This window comes from Emydura macquarii, unplaced genomic scaffold, assembly GCF_026122565.2.
Source record: "Emydura macquarii macquarii isolate MOO-44397 ecotype Brisbane River unplaced genomic scaffold, CSIRO-AGI_Emac_v2 contig_450, whole genome shotgun sequence".
In the NCBI taxonomy this organism is placed as follows: domain Eukaryota; kingdom Metazoa; phylum Chordata; order Testudines; family Chelidae; genus Emydura; species Emydura macquarii.
The window spans coordinates 4,803,799-4,826,837 of record NW_027130587.1 but is presented as its reverse complement, the minus strand read 5'-3'; the positions used below and the strand labels follow the sequence as shown (position 1 = coordinate 4,826,837).

General features: G+C 39.3%; 1 protein-coding gene across 1 annotated transcript in view; it reads left to right on the top strand.

Moving 5' to 3' along the window:
• Window positions 1-23,039, top strand: part of CUX1 (cut like homeobox 1) — a 372,701-nt gene that overhangs the window by 317,937 nt on the left and 31,725 nt on the right. Inside the window, exons 15-16 of the mRNA XM_067537835.1 lie at window positions 20,521-20,657; window positions 21,724-21,790. Coding sequence (XP_067393936.1) covers window positions 20,521-20,657; window positions 21,724-21,790 — 204 coding nt within the window. The remainder of the gene's footprint in view (window positions 1-20,520; window positions 20,658-21,723; window positions 21,791-23,039) is intronic.

Sequence of the window (23,039 nt, the reverse complement as noted above, 5' to 3'; positions counted from 1 at the left end):
TGTTACTAAATCTATTAACTTTGCAATATCACTTCAGTTTTCCTGTTAAACTGAAACAGTCAAGTGAGCCCTGATCTTATACAAGTTAAATGACAAACAGTCATGTTAGGAAACTGTTCAATAAATACTACCTACCACTCCCTCCCCCAGTCCATCCATTAGAGGCATATCGATGGATGTTCATTTTCTTTTGGAGATATTTGTGTTACTAAGTGAAGTACTCACCCAAAGATCCATGGAAAATGGAGAAGAATCCCAGGAATTTCCTGAAGTAATGGTGACAGGAATTCTTTGCATAGTTACTGTGTAATTTTGTGGTAATGTTTGTAACAGCACAATCTTTCTATTGGTAACAATAATAATAATATGTTAACTTGTGTTATCACCATCTGTGCAGGTCAGTAATATGCATTTTTTAAAGTTACACTATTGTATGTATACTTACACTATTTCTGTTTAGAAAAGTTCCTAAATATGTAGCATATTTACAATTTAGGCGTCAGTAAGGAATTGCTATAGTCTATCAGGTAAATTATATGCTTTGGGGAATGGGTGGATGGCAAGTTTAAAAATGTTATTTACATGCTAATATGTATATTAATGCAAATAGTGCCATTTTCTCATTTTCTAGGCAAAATCCATGTTGCAAGAATGTGACTACAGGCTTCTGAGGGATCAGATTGTTTGAACATGCGGGTTTAATTAACATGAAGATAAAAAAGTTCACATTCAGAATACATAAAAATAATATCAAGGGTCTGGCTGAAATGGACAAAAGCTAGATAATTTAGAATTAAGGATGAAATTGCATCCTAATTCACCCTGTAACTATGTATAAATAGGTTTCGCTCTGATATGGCTATCAGGAAACACTTACTAAGCATTCTTCCATGTACAGTGTGAGCCGCTATGCCTACGAACAATATGGTCAGTTAAAGGGAGCACCATCTTCTCATTTAAAAAAATACACTTTTATTTTGCAAACTCTGTATATTGGTAGGCTTTAAAAAAAGAAGAATTTTTCAGTAAATTAAGCCAAGTGACAAATCAAAGCCAGCAATTCCTCTGCAGTGCCCCTGCAGGCTGAAAATTCTACTACTCTGAGGTTTATAACTGACATTTTATATTGTGAGTGTCAGTCCCTGGACTTTGTTTACTTTGAAGGAGAAATATATTTTAAAAACAAACTGTAAGCATTTAATTGGCTTTATAAATCCAATCCTACCTCTGTGGAACTTTAAAAAAAAATAAAAAAAAATCTACATGTGTTATAAGATTGGTACGCAGTCAGGGTTCACACTGCATTTCTCTGGCTTTTGTTAGTTTCCATTAGACCCTTAATACTATTTTAATGTATCATTTGTGTGTAAATTAATTAGCTTTAAAAAGTGTTTCCAAAGCACCTACTTACCTCTGAATGCTAGTATTGTATATAGAGTGAGAGTTCCAATTAACTAGCTTATAGGAGAGCAGGTGAAGAATAAGCAACACAACTATTCTGTGCTGTTGGGTGGGTTTTGTCTCTCCCCACTTTTCCCATTATCCGAGGCTTCCATTCCTTTTTCATCCTCCTTAGTAATGAAGGAGTTCACGGATTTCCTGACTTTTTGTGGAGGGTGGAGGGATGTTTTTATATTATTTTTTTTTAATTTTAGTTTAATTTGTTTAACATACATGTAAGGCAAAAGCCTGTGTATTATTACACTATTTCTTAGAAGTGTTTAGCTTTTACTTCTTTCATAAAATGTACTATTTATCAAACTTTCTGTAATCAGAAAGATAAGGTGCCTTATGGTCTCATCTCTTCATTGAGAATAATCTAAAGCACAGTGATCTAGATTTCAGCATACTCAATAGCCTACTTTTTATTTAGGGGGAAAAAAAGACCAATCAAGATCCATTTCAGTAGCCCAGGGTTACTAATCCATTTGATAAAGAGCACTTAATACTACTGTGCATTTAAAACTTTGTGCAATAGAAGTTCTAGTTTTATGTTTAGGAGCTGTACATCCAATGTAGGCAAATGTAAGCTTTAATCTAGGAGGATTCAGGTTACTGAAGAGTATGTTCATTCTGGTTCTATTTGCATGATGGAATTTTGGAATAAATAGTCCGCCATTGTGCAACAATCTCTTACACTCATAAGTCTCTCAAAAATCATACTAGTGGGTCTCTCAGTGAGCATTTAAAAAACTTGATTGGTCAAGCACCCATGTGATCTTCAGCTATGGCTAACTTTCACCATGTTCTTAAATAACTTTAATAAACACTTACATGTTCATTTCAACTTCCTAAGCCATGTCATCTTCAAATGGTGATACACTGTAAGGTTATTCCAGTCTAACTGGAACTTGTTAAGAATGGGTTTTTTTCTCTCTATTACACTCCTATCTCCTCAGTCCTTACTAGCACTTGTCTGTTATTTCTAAAATGTGCTCTTTACACAGCATCATACGTCTAATTATATAAAAATGTTTCATCATTAAAACAAAACAAAAAATTCTGGTCTTTCCTCTTTATAATGAGATTATTTTAAAATGCCTTTCAGAGATTTTTATATAAACACAACAGAAATATACATATCACTTCTTATTGCTTAAGCGGACATAGATGGTCCAGCGCAACAAACCTCACTCTGTTCTGTTTAGAAAAATTGATCTTCTCTGGGAATTGGATGGGTTGGCATATACTGTACTGATTAATACCCATATCAGTATGTTGTGTTTCTGGAGCAATCCATTTAAAAAAGACTTTGTAAATGTCTACTAAATATTTATATTTAAATATTAAAAACCACTTAGTTGTGAGGAAAGAGACCTCAATATACAGGGAGACAAAAAATATCCTAAGCCTCCTAGAGCCTCTGTTAAATTTTCATGAAGATGCAGTATCCCTTTATCAAAGTACATTGCAATCTGCTCAAGAGTATTATTTTAAAACGAGAGAGACTGGTTTCCTATGATCATTTTTGTTGGCATATGTTTTCATTTCTGAATTCATAACTATTTTTTCTTAAATATGAAGTTGGTCAAAACAATCATGTGCAGCAGCAACTTTTCCTGGTATGAAATACAAAAATACTAGTTGTAAATTAATATCTGTGCTGGAGGAGTTTTTTTGGTTTCCTTGCATTGTAGAAACACATTAAGACAAGCATTCTGTGTGTAGGTAACAGTTTGAGAGAGCTGCTTAAGCAAGAACTGAAATGTTGCTTTAGAAATAGCCCTGTTTATACGAGGGAGTCATGTGTCTGCTTGGGGGACAATGTACAGGGTCTTCAGTAAGCACTGAACCAGCACGGGCCCTGCAAAAAAAGAGCCTTACAGAAGGCAAAGATGTAAGGAGCTGAGATTGTTGCAGGGCGCATCACCTCTTCTGTGGATTGGAAGCAAACTTGCACTTTGCCTTTTGAGGACATCCCACTAAGAACATCAGATTAATTTTTCAGAAATAACATTTTTCCCAATGCCATGACCTTCTCCTTCTGGTATAGGTAGAAAGGGCAGGGGAGGGGAGGGGAGGGAAGGGAAGGTCCTATGTTAAGCTATTAGATAATTTCTGCAAAAGGTTTTCATTTCTATCAGAATAGTCTATGCATTTCCGTGTTGAAAGCTGTTTTCTGCTGTTCCTTTTAAGAAAAGGGGCACTGTATATGTCCCACTCTCTGTAAATGCTCCAAGAATGTCAAGTGTGTGAATTTGGACGTTAAATCCAAAGTAAATTGAAACTAACTTGTTGGGGGTGAGAGGTGTTTTTGTTTTCTTTTTTAAATTGTTTGCCTCATGTCCCTTTTCATTTTTATTAAGAAATTAACTCTTTGCATTTGTGCAATAACTACTTGCCATGATAATGGGCAGACCTTTGAAATGAATGCCCTGACTACTAACACAGCACAAGATGAACTCAAACAGAAAGTGGTGTACTTTTTCCTGAGAACTTTTTTGTTTTTAAATAATAAGCTCAGTTTTACCCCCGTGTATTGTGGTGTCTTACATTTTTAGCAGTATTTTATATATTTTCTGTAACGCACTAAGTCTTAGACGTTTTTAGAGCTTGTTTGTTATGTTCACAATCACAGATTTAAAAAAAAAAATCCTCACAAAGACCCAATTGACCAAAAAAAAAGTGTCTTTTTTTTTTTTTGTACAAGTAGCTTTGAGAAGCCCACGTTGTGTTGCTGTGACTCATCTTTTGTAACATTTTATTTCTTGGTATTTGTTTAAACATAAAAGTAAAAGTTTATATGGCTGGCAGTAGTGGGGAAGTGCTTCCTCCGTCAGCGGAATGGCATTGTTTCTTCTGTCTTTGTTTGGTTAGCCATATAATGTTTGTTCTCAGCACTGTACAACGGTCCCTATATGATATGGAGAAGCAATATCACTGTATGAAACTCACATGATGTATTATTATTATTATTATTCACTAGCACCCTAGGTGTGATAATTGAAGTAAATATCTTTTATACAAACACAGTAATGTGTGGGTTGTCTTTATTAAAGTGAGAGTTGAGACCTGAAAGTCAAAGCAGCAAACATTTACATTGGTGGTTTTGATCATTTTGCTAATCAGTAGATGTTTTTTTTTGGTGGTAATTGACTTTTCTAGTTTTGTATCTTGATTTCACAGAAGAGTCTGTTTTCAGTATCTTAAGTACTTTAAATGGTTAACTTCAGAACCCAATCCATCTCCTATTAAATTCAGTGTAAAGATTTCCAACTCAGTGGGAGTAGGATTGGATACTTAGGCAGTAAAGAAATTACACGATGAGCTTGAGAGATAAGAGGACCAAAATAGCATGTTATATTTTTTAAAAATCATTAATTGTTGAGGTTACTAGTGACCTGTGATCAGAAGTGCTTAGCATTCAAAAATGTAGATGCGGCAGAACTTTGGCCAATATTTGGCTTGTATTTTGACTGTATTTTTTAACAGATATTCATAAAGAAAATTATTTGCTCTCGTAATGCCTTAAAATGTTAGTGGGCTGTTTTTTCCTGTAAATATATTGAGTACTTCCTATAACTTTAGAATTGAAAATTTGGTATTAAGGTGCAGTTATTTAAATTCATCAATGACATTCTTTTTTAAAAAACAATAGAAATCTGTAGCTTGAAATGTCTTCATATTCAGTTGTAATGCATGTTTGTTTAATACCCTTTTACCAAGCCTGTTATCTATTCTTTAAACTGTGACTTTGAGGTCACTGAAATTATTGCAGGACTGGGATCTAACCATACAATGTCTCCTCCTCTGTATCAGTATATAGGCCTGGCTCGTTAACATTTTTCCTGTTCTGCAATAAGAGAGTATATATCTCTTTTTCAGGAACTATTCAGGACAGGAGGAATTTTAAAGGGCCAAGACTGTAGATTTTGCACAGTATTGTCCCACATTATTTAGCAATATTAGGTGGCATGAAGTTGTATGTGTATTAACCAGCTTTTTCCATCCCTTCAAGTTGTTCATTCTATTGGTTTATAGTATACTAATTTGCATTAGCAAAATAACTATCTTCAAAATGAAAAGCTTGTTCATTCTGCATCTCTGCTATCACTGGCTTTTCTCATATTTGATATCTCGGGAGAAGACACTCCTTTAAATAAAATGTATTGAACATAATGTTAATATTTAACTTTCATCCTCTGTAACTGCATTTCTTTACCTATGAAATATCTGTGGCAGTTTACTCAGTAGAAATTTTATGAATATTTAATGGCTGATCAAATTGTTGATTTCTAGGCGTAAATAGGGTTGTCTTTTAATGTGACTGCCATCATTTTAATGTTAAAGTGCCTATGCTTTAAAAGTGATCTCACTCCGCTAGTTAATTTTCTGTATATATTTATAACTGTGTGTGCTTTCAGGTGCACTGGGATACATTATTGGAAATGTACATGTAATTAAGCAAGAGAAGTGTAACATTTTCAAAAACAGACAACAATTGCATCTGAACCTACACTGAGGATTTGGGGTTTCTTTTTCAATATAGCACAGAATCATTTGTCTACTGTAAACCAAGTCTTTCTGAACCCTTTGCAGTTGAAGAAAATCAACCAAAACACTGGGGTTCTGCATGAGTTAGGAGCAAGTCTCAGCTGAAAGGTCTGCAACTTACTATTTCATGGAGTTACAAGTAAAAAAAAGTGCATCCTATCCACATCCCAGATCTTAATCTTAATGGGAAGGGCCAAGACACCTGTCTCCAAAAAGAGAGGTATCTAGCATTAATGCCAACAGGCCTTTAGTGCTTGTTACTGGAGCATTTCTGTATGTCATTATAGTTTTCATTTTTAAATGGCTTCTTCCAGGGTCAGATGCCTTGACAAGGCCCAAAGATTTTACTTTAGAAATTCAAATAGAGTCAAGCAGACAAGCCTTTACTGTTTCTAGCAGGAGAAAGTTAGTTTATAATATCTAACATTTTCTTCTTTCTCTATTATTTCTTTTTGATGTAATAAAGGTGATGAACAAACTGTATACATTATAACATTATTTTACTGTATTAAACAGTTATTTCCTTATGGCTACAAGCTGAAAGAGATGATGCTACAAAGGAATTACGATGGTTTTCTTGAACTCATTAGTTACCCATGTATGGTCCTTTAAAAATCCTCCTTTAATGGGGAAATTTCCTGCCATTGAATTTCATTGAATAATGCTAAGTTTCGGGGCTTTTTGTGGGGGACGGACCCCTAAACCTCCCATCCTTTTTAAGGCTTCAAATTCCACAGTTAGTTTTAAAAAAAATATCAGGATTCTTTACTACATAGTGTCTCTGATACCAGAGTTTCCCCCTATAGTTGGAAAAGGAAACAAGCAGTAACTGTGGAATCTGTAGGTAAATGCTGACTTTTTAATGACAACCAATGAGTCTTGCAGATGTAAGCTCCTATCAAATGTTTATGAAATCTCAATCCTCTACTGTATTTGTGGTCAGTATTTTGATGCCCATATATGCCAGTGTGTGTTTTATTTTTAAACACTTGAACTCAACATACATTGGGCCAGTTTTTCAGCTTGTATGAATAGGCATAGTTCTATTTAAGTCAATGGAGCTATGCTAATTGTGTAAATCTGGCTCCTTGTCTTGTTGGTTCCTTTCCATTATATACGCTTTAGAGTGCTGTGCATGTACAGTGTAAGCTATTGTCATAGTGAATTTTGGTAGTTTACTTGATTAATTGGCCCTAATTTTGCAAAGACTATCTTGGAAATATTTCTAAGTGCATTGACAAGAAACTGGCTGTAAGAGAGACTGTATAAAGGATGTTAATGTATTGTAATGAATGTGTTCTTTAGTCAAGATAAAAAGATATTTCCTTCCTGTAATCCTGCTAGCCTAGATGTTCTAGTGGAGCAATGACAGGGACGTTAACATTGTCATATTCCATCTTTCAGACCACATATTGGTGTGAGAGTCACACTTTGCAGGCAGAAAGAGAAGAGCATCTATGAGCTCTCTGCATTTCCTTGCCTTTGCGCATTGACTTGATAATTGTCCTGAATAGGGCATTCTCTGATTCTGAGACTATAAGGCTTGGAAATACCTAGCCCATTCTCCCATTCTAAAGTTCTAGAGTCATAGTAATGTACGTAGGATAGCCATTCCATCTTAAAAGAGTCACGGACCTCTAGATGATTAAGAAAATTCACCCTCTTCTAATGGCTCTCTGAAATAAACAGGGAAATGAAGGCAGTAGTTTACTCCTTCCAGATTCTTCCTTCTACTCACTTAGACTAGAATGAATTTGCTTACTCATCTGGGACAGAAGATTCAGACGTCCGTAGTTCGAAGATGAGAGGTGGTCTTTCCTTGGTGCATAAACGTGTCAGCAAAATTTAACTGCAGATGTTACCATTGTCTGCCTCTGCCGCCGCTTCCCTCCACCACTTTTCCCCACCCCCACACACAATTTTTTATGGATTCCAGGGAGAAGGGCATGAAGTGTGGTGAATGCTATCTGACTCTGGAGTTTTTTTAGTGTTGCTCTAAACATTTTCTCTTTTGGGATGCACTTGTGCACTGTACCAATGCCCAGAACCCTTTGGAAAGTTTTCTGCTATATTCTGAATGTACAGAGAGACCAGTGCACTTCAGCCAGGAAACTTTTCTAATGGTCACAGCTTTGGCTACAGATTGGGCAGATGTGCCTGAGCATTACAGGCAGTTTTCAGAGAATGCTTCACAACTTTGATGCTCAGCTGCTATTTTTTTCCTCCTTTTTAAACTCCTGAAGAAGGTGAGATACTCTAGGAATAGTCTTGTGCCAGGTTACAGAAGTAATAAACAAACACAGCTTGATTACTACCCATCTGTAAAGTGACTGACTAATCTGACTTCCAGCCTAGCTCTGTTTTCTGGGCATCTTTGTCACCTGGAGTGATCTTCTGAGATTCTGATTGGCCATTCCTCCTTCAGAGACTATTAAAAAAGAAGAGTTAGGATGCTTGAAAAAATAATCCATTCTTTGAGGAGGGGCCAAATATAATCACTCTGACTTCCATAAAGTTGGTGAGATGAACGCTGGTGTCATTCATAAAATACTTAAGTGTACCTCACAGGCCTTCATTAACAAATATAGCCACTGCCTGAATGATGTTCAAGATGTCAGACAAACTGAGCCTTGTCTTGAGCAGTGAAAAAGGTAAAATATCTTTACAATCCTTATCAGACCATCTTGGAAGGATTTAAAATCTTCAAGGGGAGAGGGCTGTGATGATGATGATGATGATGCTTCTGCTATATCATCTTCTAGGGGATGACAAGTCATTTTGGAGACTGACCTATACAGCAGCCTCTTCCACAGGAATGTCCTTTACTGAGGGATTAATTTAAACTTCAGTGAGGCAGGTATTAACTGGTGCTTTGATATGCACAAAAGACTGATCTCACTGGAGCTGATGCAATGTGGCAAAAGGAGACTACAGCTTTATTGGCACTCCAATCATGTCTCTAAAACTGCTGACCCCAACTCTGTGAAGTATTCAGGAATGTCATTTGGCCCATGGAGAAGAATCTATGTAAAGGAAAGGTGGAATGAATGATCCCCATACAGAAAGCACAAGAAAGTGGCGCTACAGGGACGTTTGTAACAACATACAAAGTGCTGAGGGTGGAATTAAAGAAGGCATATTCAAGAGGCTTGGAAGAGAGGACCTCAGTAAAGGGCCTTTCACTACATCCCTGATAGCAGAAAGGCCAGATCTAGAGGCTCACTGATCTGGGTCTTCATTTTTGGAATTCTTGGTTCTTGAGAATCATCCTAGACCAGAAAGTAATCTGAGATGGGTTTCTGATCAGTTGAACAGAGGGTGAAGTTAGAGAAGAGTGGATAGTCTACTGTTTGCATCCCTTGTGGTACAAAGCATGGAACCAAGTAGAGTAGCCTCACTGGGCAACATGACCTTTTCCTCACCACCAGAGATGATGAATTTTCCCAATAAGACCTCAGGCATGAGAACTTCATGCACCAAATGGTTTCCTCTTAGATGTGGGTGCATCCATGATTTTGGGATCTTTTAGAAGAAGGGCTCTGGGGAATGAGGGTGCCATCTCTTTTCTTCTCCCATTTGGTGAATGCTGAGGAACTTTCCAGACCCGCTCAAAATGTCAGTGTACCCCAACAGCGTGTGTTCAGCAAAGAATCTGAAACTAGTTCTAATTGATATGCCAATTTGGAAGCTCTACCATCAACGAAGATTGGAACTATGATTCCTAATCCTTATGGACCCCAGCAGTGAACTTCAGACAGAGGGAACATCTATTGGGCAAGTGCCTCTCACCAAAGCATCTGAAGTGTTGGTTATGGAGGTGAGACATCAGTATCTTGTCTCCACAATGTGATTTTCTTTTGGGGATCTACCATCACAGCACGAGATTAATCTTACTGGGTTGCAAAGGCAGCTCCTGGAACAAATATTCCAAAAGAGATAAGAATTTACTTCCCTATGCAGAAAAATACACATTTCAACTTCACTGTTTCTAAATAAATATTCACAACAGAAAGGTTCTAGCTAAGGGGAGAGAAGAAAGAGAAAAAATGGTCAATAAGATAGGAAAGTTGAAGGACCAGAAGGAGTCCTGACTTGCTGCTGCTGTGCCTGAGCTCCGTTCCTGGCTCTGTCACAGACTAGCTTTTACCTTGGGTAAGTCACAAACCCCCATGTCTCAGATTCTCAGTCCTTCAAGTTGGGATAGTACTGCCCTTTCAAAGAGGGGCATTGTAAGTCATAGTTAATCTCTGTAAAAGCATGTTCCTTCCAGTCAATAAAGTAATCTTAGAATCTTCAAGACATCTGTGTTTCAATGCACTTCCATTCTGTTGGTCCACTTCTATGAGGCCAAATGATCCTATTTTTTGAAAAACTGTCTTCTACCTTGCCAAATCACTGCTGTTTTTGTTTTCTGAAAAGTTATCTAAATCCAAGGTCTCCAGGATATTTAGAAAACAAGCTATCAACTAGTGGAATCATAAAGATTGCCTCTCATTTATGTCAGGCCATATAATCTCAAACTAAATTGCTGTTACAATTTAGTTTCCTCCATCTGTGAAAACAGATGCTGAACATGATTTGCCAAGAGAGTCCAATCACGGGGGTTATTTCCCTAACTTGAAGTTCTTACCACTCTGGGAACTGTCAGGGCTTCATTATTATGAACATGCTTCTAATGTACATATGTACGTGAATCTGCTGGATTCTTAGCTGCCATGCTTGAAGTGCCATTTTAGGTGCAGGCTTTCAATATTTCTTTTTCTTGCTATTCAAGACAAGAATTTTAAATTCTGGTTTAAGGAGGAAAACTGTTCAGTTCTAAAACTGATGATATTCTCTCAAATGAAAAAGATAGGCAAATAATTCAGTGCAAGATGCTATCAAATTTAGCCAGGACATTCGTGCTTGGGTCAATCTTTTTGTACCATATTTGTTCTCTTCCTGTGCATGTCAATGTGGTTAGCCCCAGTCTTTTCAAATGGACAGCAAAAACCTTTTAAGAACCATGGGCCTGCAGATGTTTTAATCGATGATTCTGTCCATCAGACAATAGTTTGGATGATGCACTAAAGATCACTCAGTGCTAGCATTTTCCTTTTCAGTACTCTTTGGTCAGGAGATATCTTTAATCACTCCAGTCTGCCAGTTCAGCCCTCCTGGGCGTTAAATGATCCTTTTCAATAATCCCTGTGATAAGAATATTCTTCCTAAATGATCCAGTCCTTACAATGGGCTTGCTCCAACTCCCAATGTTGTCAACAGGAGTGAGATCAGTCCGTATGCTGAGTAACTCAGAAATGGTTCTAAGATCTCATACCAAAGAAATCAAGGGGACATAGGCTTTTGTTCATTATGATTTGACACCTTTCCTTTCCTAAATCAGGAAAATTCTTTGTGCCTTCAGTTTCCAGGAGATGTATTTCCACATGGCCACTTGCCCCTTATTCATTTTTTTTCAATTGTTTGGTTCCAATTTTCAATTCTGTGTGTTTCATGAAGGCTTTTCCCTCAGTCTTTTGTGTTTTCACTAAGCTCTTAACAGTAATGGCTTCTGACCTTTTATCCTCATGTAAGCCATTTGATTGTTTACAAGGGGTTTTCCATCACTATCTCTATGACCCAGTGCTCCAAGTGGCCCATCTCCTCCAGAACCTGAAACATGCTCACCCATACACAGCATTCCCCAGCTAGCTCCTTTCAAGTCAGAGGGGATTGGACAGTGAGGAAACTGATTGACATTTGACACACATCCAGTTCTCATCTGACTGAAGTGTGTCATTTAAATTGCTTCGTGACCTCCAGGAACTCTTGTAAACATCACCCCATAGGCAATTACCCAATAGAAGAATTCCATTTACCAGATGGGAGCCCCAGTTTAACTCTTATTCCTGTGATATTGGTGGTTTCACTAAGATCTAGGTGACAAGATTCAGATTTGCTACAACTAAAGACATAACATGGAGGATAGCTTAATAGCCCAGTTGGAATCAACAGTGGCAATATATATCAACTACAATTAAGATTACCTTAAATTAGTTATTGTGCGGGGATTTAGGGCTCAATTCTAATCTGTCTCACATGGGCACGCATCACTCAGAAGCCAGGGACTGTTGTGCTTGTGCCAGCTTGTATAGAAACCCCTGTTTCAGAATACACACTGCTGAACACCCATATGCCTGAGATGAGTGGTCTTTTCTCTAAACCAAAAAGATATCCATTGCCAGGCTCATATTCGGGTCCAGTATTCTCAGGCAACAAAGAATATTAAAGATGTTTTTTTTTTTACTGCAGTGGATCAAAAATCCAGCATTGTACAAATGTCAGTCCTCAGTACCTGGCATACTAGTTAGTTTGAGGAATCTCATTGCCATCCGTGACAGAAAGTCTGACACATTAAATGACTCCCTCACCACCTCAGTGCTGGCAATAGAATTAAGATAAACAAAGAGGATGTCTTGGCAATGGTAAACACTGGCTTATGTCATGAATGCTTCCAGTGTTGTGAACACTGTTGGTAGGAGGTCTTTGTTGCTCCTCCGTTTCACGTCATTTACACAGCAGAATAGCTTAAATCAAATGAGAAAAGAAGCATGTGGCAAGATTGTTCTGTTGCAGTTATACAAGATTTATGTCTTTGTGAAATCAATAGTGATTTCCAGCTCTTCTAGTAAAATCTTGTAACAATGCTTTTAAAACTGTTTTGTTGAAATTACTGGATTTAAACAGAGGCTCAAATGTTACTTTTAGAGATGGACACAACAAGCAAAATTCTGAGTAGGACTGCACACTCACCAAAGCTTAGCCCCCCTTAAATCTGTGGAATTTGTTTTGGCCAGTCTCTCTTGTTAGGTGGTATTGCAAAAGTATCATGAACATTTATACATCCTTTTTTAAAGTGCGTTTGGTACAGTCAACAGGTCAGAAGAAAATTCAAGGCTTTGAGCCAAATTGTTTCCTCAAGAGCCATTCTAGTGCAGATAGACTGTGAGGCTGGTGGATATGGAACACAAAGATACAGACTCACTCAATAAGTCTAGAATCTGATAACATGACTCCATCTCAAGCTAGCTTCTTATAAACAATAATAACCACTCCAAATCTGTCTGTCACCTCTTCAAATACTCCCAGGAAAGTACAAAGTTTTTCAGCAATATTCTATTTCCAGCTGCATAATGTTCATCCCTGTCAGGCTGAGCAGACAGGTAAAAGGACCATCCCCACTACAGACAGCACTAACAGAGAGAATGACAGGTTTCAGGAGGTGTTCATATTTTGTTCGTGTTGATGGTTGAGTGCATTAGATTGTCCAATTGTTTCAGTTCATCACCATCCTTGACAAAGTGCTGGAAGTGCTGAGAGCCCAAGTAATTGGGAGTGTGTTGTGCCTGTCAAGTATGCTAGAGGCCACCAAGTTTGAGAATGAGCTGTACAGTTGAGAATTCTAGTTTTCCCAGGACTTCAGCTTATTTGTGCCATTAGCTTTTGCAGTACATTCACTTGAAGTTGAACAGTCAGTGAAAGCTCACTTATCTTAAACTGGTTTGATGTATTTGAGAGTCTGAAAGGTTACAGTGAGTTCTGCTAAATGTAGTAACATACTGTAGATAAAACACTATTTTGTTCTAGCTGAAAGTTTTTAAGACAGGCATTCTAACCTGCTAATGCAGATTATTCTATCTACTGTGTGACGTTAAAGATGACCTGTATAGAAACAAAAAAGGGGGGTTGTGCCCCTTTTTGCTTCTTAATTGTAATGTGCAAAGCCTGAAAAGAGGCATGTCAAGAAGAAAGGTGTGGATTGTGCTAATTTTGGTTGTCTTTTACATTAGAAACTCAAGCCGGGTCTACTCTGGTTTTCTGGAAGACACTCTGGGGATGACTGGAGAATTAGTAGAATTATGATATGGCCAGTACTGAGGAAGTGAAACCTGAGCAACTGAGAGAAGCCTTTTTTACTCCATTAAAATTCAGCCAGTTGAGGGCTGGGGAGGGTACTTTTCTTATTTAAAAAACAAAACAAAATTATTTAACTCAAGTATCTGAAGAATATTTAGAAGAAATGTTCAGATAAGGGTTGAGAGAGCTTCCATGCTAGTCCTCTGGTCTGCCTAAAAACATGAAAGTCAAAAATTCAATAGTCTTGATGTTTCTAAGGTTTAGAAAAAAGCAAAGAGGAAAAAATAATCTTTTCAGGGCTTTTTTTGTACATCAGAAAATCCCACTATCCCAAAAAATAAGATCCAGAATTAATGTTTCCTTTGCATGTAATCTTTGAGGACTGTACTTGTACATACTGAAATGGGTTAACTGAGCCATTGCAAAATGAACAAAGGATGTTTTGAGTTTCTTCTTCATGGGTAGGCAATGTTCCCTTGTGGTCAGAGCTGGAAGGCAGGAATTAGGAGATCTGGCTTCTGTTCCCAGCTCTGCTACTGATTCACTGTATTTACATTGGGTAGCATTGTGCCTCAGTTTCCCCATCTGTAAAATGGTGATGATACTGATCTACCATGGTAAAAGATCCCCAGATAAAATATGCTGTATAACTACAAAATAATGTTGATTCATTTCTCATCCCTGTTACCTGATGCATTTATACTGTCGCTGAATGTGGCCAAGGACAGATTCCTCAATTGTATTAAATTAATTCAGCTTCTTGAGTGTGAATTAACAGTTGACAAATGCAAAGTTCATGACTCATAGACTATAAGGTCAGAAGGGACCATTATGATCATCTAGTCTGACCTTCTGCACAATGCAGGCCACAGAACTTCACCCCACCCACTTATGTAATAGACCCCTAACCTATGACTGAGTTATTGAAGTCCTCAAATAATGGTTTAAAGACTTCAAGATATAGAGAATCCACCAGCAAGTGACCTGTGCCCCACGCTGCAGAGGAAGGTGAAAACCCCCCCGAGCCTCTGCCAATCTGTCCTGGGGGAAAATTCCTTCCCAACCCCAAATATGGCAATTAGTTAAACACTGAGCATGTGGGCAAGACTCACCAGCCAGACACCCAGAAAGAATTCTTTGTAGTAACTCAGAACCCATGCATCTAACATCCCAGCACAGGCCATTGGGCATATTTACTGCTAGTAGTTAAAGATCAGTCAATTGCAAATGGAGATTATCTGGGCCCCCCCCATTTAGTACGATTAAGCTGTTCGAGTTTGGCTTCTACCTCGGATGTGGTAATTTCTGCCTTCATATCTTCAATCCCATTAGCCCCCCTGTGACTGTCCCTAAACTCTTCATTAGCCTCATTAAAAACTGAGGCAAAGTATTTGTTTAGATATTCGGCCATGCCTAGATTATCTTTAACCTCCACCCTATCCTCAGTGCTTAGCAGTCCCACTTCTTCCTTCTTGGTTTTCTTCCTAAAGAAGCTTTTACTATTGGTTTTAATTCCTTTTCAAGGTCCAGCTCTACTTGGCTTTTGGCCTCTCTCACTTTATCTCTACATGTTCTGACCTCCAAGAGAGCTTTCCTTGCTGATCCCTCCCGTCTTCCACCCCTTGTAGGCTTTCTGTTTTCTCTTAATCACCTGTCCAAGATACTTGCTCATCCAGCTTGGTCTACAACCCTTGCCTATGAATTTTTTCCCCTTCCTTGGGATGAAGGATTCAGATAGTTCCTGCAACTTTGACTTGAAGTAATTCCAAGCCTCCTCTGCCTTTAGATCCATGAGTTCTTCAGTCCAGTCCAGTTCCCTAACTAATTCCCTTAATTTTTTAAGTTAGCCCTTTTGAAATCAAAGACCGTAGTCACAGATCTATTTTTGTTTATCCTCCATTTAGTTTGAACTGAATTAGCTCATGGTCGCTCGAACCAAGCTTGTCCCCGACAACCAATTCTTCTGCAAGGTCCTCACTCCTCTTGTTGGTTCAGCAACTATTTGGTGAAGGAATCTATCAGCTATCACATCCAGGAAAATCTAAGCCCTAATATTATTACTAGCACGAATCTTCCAGTCTATATCTCCCATAATCAGAGTTACCAGTAGTATTTACTTCATTAAAAACATTCAGGAAGTCTGTATCCATATCCAAATCAGATCCTGGTGGTCTGTAGCACATCCCAAGCACGATCCCAGAGGAAGTTCTAGTAGCTTTCTTCCCCCATGTGATTTTTGCCCAGACAGACTGTCTTATCCATTGCATCACTTCTAATTTCTTTACAGTCTACCTCATCATTGATATATAATGCTACTCCACTACCTTTGCCTTTATTTCTGTCTTTTCTAAACAGCACATACCCATCAATACCTGTACTCCAGCCATGACTACTATTCCACCATGTTTCTGTCATGCCTATAATATATGGTTTCACTTCCTGCACCAGTAGTTCTACTTTCTCCATTTTGCTTCTCGCATTGGTGTACAAACATCTTAATTTTTGGTGTTTGGCTTCACTCACATTCCTTACACAATTTGTCACAGTCATTCTACCACCAGTATCACTTGTTAAACTGGTATCTACACCACCCTTCCTCTTAATGCCCATTCTCCTACGCAGTGCTATATTCTTTCCTATTTCATTTTCCTCCCTCTTAATGTTAAAATCAGGCATGGAGATTACCCGGGCATCTCCCAACCATCTCCTCCAAATTCCTAGTTTAAATTTCTCTTAATCAGTTGTGCCAACCTCCATCCTAGAAGTCTATTTCCCTCCCTATTCAGATGAAGTCCAAGAGGAGAGTCTTCTGTCCATGAATGCCTCCCAGTGGCCATACATCACAAAGCCCTCCTTTATAGCACCACTGCCTGAGCCATCTGTTGATCATCATAATCTTGTCAAACTGGTACCTAAATATGTATCTGGTTATCTGACCCATCCCCGTTTGAAGGTCCCTGCCTCTGAGCTCTCTATGACCATCTCCCTTCATTCCATGACAGGCTTAGCAAAACCTTGTGGCCCCTTTCTAACACTTTCCCCAAGAGACTACAAGCACACAATACCCATTGAAACCTCTAGCAAACTTCCAGATCTCTGTGCTCCTCCTTCCTCCACCACCCTCTCTAGCCAGTGCTAGTAATCGGCTGCTTTATGAGCACTACACATCCCTGTGCACAGGATTAAGATTAAAGGAGGCATTTCCCTTTCCCTGGGTTTGCCATCCTCTCTATGCCAATCTTACAAGGTGCAGAGCTCTCAACTTGCACTCATATCAGTGAGGCCAGTCCTGCTCCTGCTGGGTCAATGGGTGCAGGATTGGTGCCAGTGGATGTTAAATGATCCTGAAGTCACTGCAGAATCAGGTCCTAATTTTTTTTAGGGAAGAGACTTTATTTCCCCAATATGTTGTTTCAGGAAACGTTCCTTTGAATACAGTGAATCAAGGGCTCTCATCATTTTGAAGAGCGGAGTAACACTCTGATTTCTTAAGAAACAGCACCCTCTAGTGGTACTGTAGTTTTATTACTACTATACAGATACTGCTGTTTGCTGACCATTTATATCTTTACATATTATACAAGTTCTCAGCCCCAACCCTCTCACCCCAAAACTGCGAAGTGTTGTGTAATGGATTTCGAACATCTATGCAGCAAAAAGAAATAACTGTATATATGTATTTTCCCTGTAAACATGCTCTGACCTTATGCAACTAGCTGCTGTGCAAGTAGTGTTTGAGACAGTCAGTAATAACAATTGACACTAATCTTCTGTCAAATGATCTCTCCGATTCATAGACCATTCCTCCTCACAATACCTCTGTTGCCATTCTACAAATGGGGAATACTGCCACATGGAAAAGGAAAGGGACCCCAAGACCAGAAAATGAATTAGTGTCAGAGCTTAGGCTAAAAGCCAGGACTCCTGATTCACAGTCCTGAGCTCGAATATTTTTCCCTCTTTGTATATGCTGATAAATTATCTTTGAATTGTAGGTTTAAAAAACAACAGGCCATGATGATGGGTAAACAGTAAAAATGCAGGAAATTCTGCAGTTTTGGATCACAGGGACGTGTGGGAATAGTGTTGCACCAGCAGATTTGAACTTTCATAAATTGTAGATTCTAACAAGCTCAAAATCTCACAGAAAAACACAGTCAAACTTGTCAGATTTCACCTGGTTTTATGTCAAAGGCACAAACCTTGCATGGTTTCAGTGGGGAATCTAGACATCAGCCCAGACTCAAGCTTAAAGGATCACAAACCATAGCCAATCTTTCAGGGCTTTGTTTCAGATTTGTAGTAAAGCTCCAAGCCAGCAGAGGTATGTGTGTGATTTGGGCTTTTTCTGTAAACACTTTGCATGGCTCAAAATGACACTTTGATGACCTCAAAGAAGTTCTTAGGGACCTGTAAGAGTATGATCTGGCTTTCCAAACAGCTTCTTCACATGGAATCTAAGTATCTCTTACTATCCAACTTTTGATAAATGAGCATTTTGCATCCTGGCTGTTTGGAATTCAGGCAATTAGTTACTAGGTGCATCATCTGTTAAATTCCCTAACAGCTGTTAACTAAGCTTTCACCCACCTGAAAATTCATATAGTGTGGGCTTGATCCTATAGTCTTCACTGAGGCTGAGAGTTTTGCCTGTATGAAAACTGCAGGATTCAAATCTATATACCTCTAGTATATTTTTTTTAACTAAGCTCAAACAGATGGAGAGATGGATTTTCCTAATAACAAGAAATACAGATGGAGTCCATTGCTGCTAGGTACATGATCATATTGAAAGAGAAATTCATTTGTAGTATAGCAGGCCCTAATTCTTTCTTAGTAAGTTCAATACACATTGGTTTAATGATTTTCTGTGTGTGTATAGAGATGTGTATAGCAGTAACATTATTAATGAACAGGGACTTTCATTTTAAGTTCCTAGTTTTGGCCATCTAGAGATTGTTTCTTGCATAGAAAAATGCTTGTCATGTTTTAAGGTGTGATTTTACTCCAAAAAGTTATTCTAAAATTGGCACATTCTTACCTATTGGCTCTTACTGGCTTTGTGCATCAGTCAGATCTGCTTAGTCACCTGACTTTAAGGACAAAAGATTTTACTGCTGTTTATTCCTGCAGCTCAGCTAAGAAAGGGAGAGCTGGATCCTATTCCTTCTTGTGCATCAACAGAATTGTTTCGCAAGTACCAATAAGTGACACCTGTGGAAACTCACAGTAGACAGCATTGTTTTCCCAGCAGGACATCGGGGCAGCCATTAAGCCTGCAGATCCTTTAACTAGTTACAATTTAGGAAGAAGGAAAGGGCCTAGTCTGACTTTCAGACCTCTGACTAAGTTTGCATCAGGGCTGATAGCTAGAAAAAGATGTTACTTGTGAACTGAAAGCGTTTTATCTGGAAACACTGACATGAAAAACATGAAGCCCTTCTCTGCCATTTTCACAGCCTCATTTTTAGAACTGCGTAGGGGTGATTTTGTTCCCTTTGCTCAGGTATCTCAAAAACATTTTCATCTTAGAAGCGGAATAGGAATGGATCTGAACCAAAATGCTAGATCCAAACTCTCCTGGACTGTGGGGAAGGTCTCATCAGGATCCATGCATTAAAGCGCAAAAGCCTCTCTACTTAGCCTGAATTAAGCTCTTAATGTGTTTTGTCAATGGAATAAGCTACTTAAGCAGTCCTGACAGAAATTCTCACTGGAGAGCAGAGAGTACTGAGCATGTGCAGGATGTTATTTTTTTTACTGAGCTTCCACTGTATTGCGCTACAGAGCCCCAGATATAATGCACAAGCCTGGCTCTTGCAGATGGGATGTTGTGCAGCTCTTTGGCTAAATGACTATTATACCCCTTGTCATTGATAACTGAACTCAGACGGCCACTGTGCAGAACTAAAACAAGGCCACATGGCCACAGTTCATCATGCCCAGCATGGGGTCGTGGTTGGGCATGTAGCATGCGTAGGTCCCTGCTGAAGAAATCTGTTTAGCAGCACTAATGAACCAAGTAACATTAAATGAGATGTTCTCAATCATTTACACTGCACCCCAAGGATCTGTATGGTAGGTTCCTGCCTCATAAGCCTGTATGCTCCAAAGGGACTAACAGGACAAGACAAGAGGAATGCATTATACAGGGTTGTTAGTTAGTGCATCATTCAGTGTTCTGGGTCTCATAATGTCAAAACTTTCCCTTTTCCCCACCGCATATTCTGTTTTTTTTAAATGAGAGAGGTGGAGGAGAGTGATTGCCTTCGGAGAGATGCAGCACTTAATGTACCATTCAGAAATAACCATGACAGAGAATCAATCAGGCATCACATGGGAGTAGATGATCTGAAATCAGATCAATTAAATGAATGTACAGGGATGGTCGGCTCAAAGGAACAGATGATTCCATCAGTCAGATGCAACGGTGGCAAGTCTGCCCAAGGATGGAAACTGGGTACCTCAGGAGGCTCTTCCCACCATTTTAGGCAGCTTCATTTGCATATTTCTTCTAGTGCGGAAGATACTGCATGCATCAGACCAAAGGAGAAGCTGGGTGGGATAAAAATGGAGTTAAGTCAAGGCCCTCCACACTGACCAGCTAGTTTCACTGGTTTTGTTTTCCAGCACGCTGTGCCGAGTTGCAGATCCAGTTCACTGAAGCCGTATCTACTGTTGCTAACCAGAAAGAGCTCATCACCAACCTGGAGCGTGACCTCAGCACTATCCAGTCCATGTCTTCGGTGCATCGCCCTGATGCTGAGGTAATTCCAAAGGTTGCCTTCCAGTTGCTGACCCATTAATTACAAAAGTTTCATTTACATTCGGTTCCTTTTCCTCTGCCTTCCTGCCCTTCTCCTTCCCTTTCTATATACCCCAGATGCAGTACTTTGCCATTCTACTTCTCCATCATCCCATTCCTGTGATCCTTAAAAACCTCTGTGCTATTCCAAACTAGGCTCTGTTCTTCATTCTCTCTGCTGAGTTAGCTGAGCTAATAAAATAGTTCCTGCTCTAGTTTCCCTAGGCCCCAGAATTTATTTCTGCCTCCTTACTCCCAACTCTATAGACTGTTGCAATTCCTCACAAGACTTGAGGGCCACCACTAGGACCCTGCAGGTGTTGGCAGACCTGCTGAGAAACTAAGATGGATTTCAGGGAAACCTGCTGGGAAGACAGAAGGGAGGAACTTAACCAGAATTTATCCTAGCATTAAGAAAAGGTTCAGGTTTGAGATTTGGACAGAGGTGTCTTTTTCCTTGTTTTCCTCTCCTCTATTGGGCTAGACATGTTACAGCCACTTTTGCTCTCCTGATTTCCATTCTTACATTCTCATCATACATCTCTCTTGGAAAAACCCCAAACTTTGGTTCTCCTTGAGTTCTCATGAGTGCTTCTGACTTCTGTTGTTTCAGAGTCTGCCTGCACTCTACTTCTTTGCATATTAATCTTCAGGCCTCTTAGGTGGGTTGAAACTTAATGCTGCTGGCTGGCTCAAGCATTGGGCACAGCCACAGGTGTCAGTGCAATGAAAATGTCACTGTAGTATGAAGTCAGAACTTTGACCATAGTCATTTGCACAATTCAGCCATGAATTCATTCAGCCATGAATCTCCCCAGGAGCTCTGTGATTTGTAGCCCTCGTTCACAGAATATGGGAAAACATTATCTTCAAACCACCACCAAAGAATCTGGCATGGGCCGCAGCAGGGACAGGAGAATGCATTTGATGAACTATAGCTTTGATGGGGTGTGAGGTTTCCTGTTACCTTCGGACCTGTGCTACACACCTACACTGAGTTCCTATTTACATCTGATTTCTTCACTCAGGGTGCTGCTGTTCACAATCTAGAGAAGATTCCTGACCCTATTAAGGAAGCTACAGCCCACTTTTATGGTAAGAGCCTGGACTGAGCCCAGTTAATGCTTTGTTGTTAGGGAACTGTGTAATACAAGGAGTTTAGCACAGACATCGGGGCTGTGGTAGATCACAGCTTTGCATACTATCTAGGGCATTCATATGCCAGACACAACTTCCTGAGTACTTAACCGGGTTACGTTCATAAGTAGTACATTACCGCTGGAAGGGAAGCAGCTGTGTTGTAGGAACTCCAGTTCAAGGGTGTGCTGAGATTTGCTGAGGCACTCTACTATGGAGAATGGGTGGGTATTCTTCCTTACCTTAATGGTTATGACTTGTGCTTTAAGAGCTGAAGAATCAGAGTTCTATCCTGATGATCATGGTGTGCAGCATAATGACAGCCATGAATTCCTATGTAGATAGACTTTTTGTTAAACTACCTTTGGGCCTGATTTTCAGGAGAGTTGAGCACCTCCATGTCCAGTTAACTTCAGGGAAATCATCCCTCAAAATCAGCCCTTGTTAGCTATTGTTTCTCAGCCAGTTCCTCTGTCCTCTTGCTGCAGAAGAGACTCTGCTGCAGTACTTGCAGTGGTTTGTGTCAGCGCTCTGACTGCCCCTTCCCAAATTACACCTGCATGCACATGCAGAGCTTCATTCCCGCCCTGTCACTAATCTATTGCAGCAGTTTTGCTTTGTTCAAGAGCAAACCCTTACAGTCTTGGGAATGGGTTTACCTGTGTAGCCCAGCTATCAAGAACACTTGACTGGTTGTTTCTCACTGCACAAAGTAACTAACTTGCTTCTGCTGATATTTTCTCCCAAAAGTACAGCCCTAGACAAAACAGATGATCAACCCCTGCAGCCGCTCCACTGTTGCTTTCATATGCACATAGAATTCAGGCTGAAACTAAAATACCCCATGCTTCAACTTTTGATCATTTCACACTGAATCCCCTCCAGAGCCAGAGAGCTAAATGTTTCCTTTACATTTGCTATTCACTCCCGGGGCTGTAGGAGAAAATGAATCAAATAAATTATGACTGTTGGCTCCTCTGGAAAAGAACCCATTTCCTTTCTTTTTTGTTTAGAAAAGTTTTTAAGTAGGGTGATAAACAATATCATGGCAACAGTTCCACCAAGCAAAAACAACCTGAAGCCACCCATCCTGCTGCTATGAATAGCTCCACTGTATAAACTAGCTGAGTCACTGCCTTCTAGGAGGTATTTATCTTCTGCTGTCTCATGTAAACCTCTAGAGATGCCTCACCTCATTCGCAAGGCC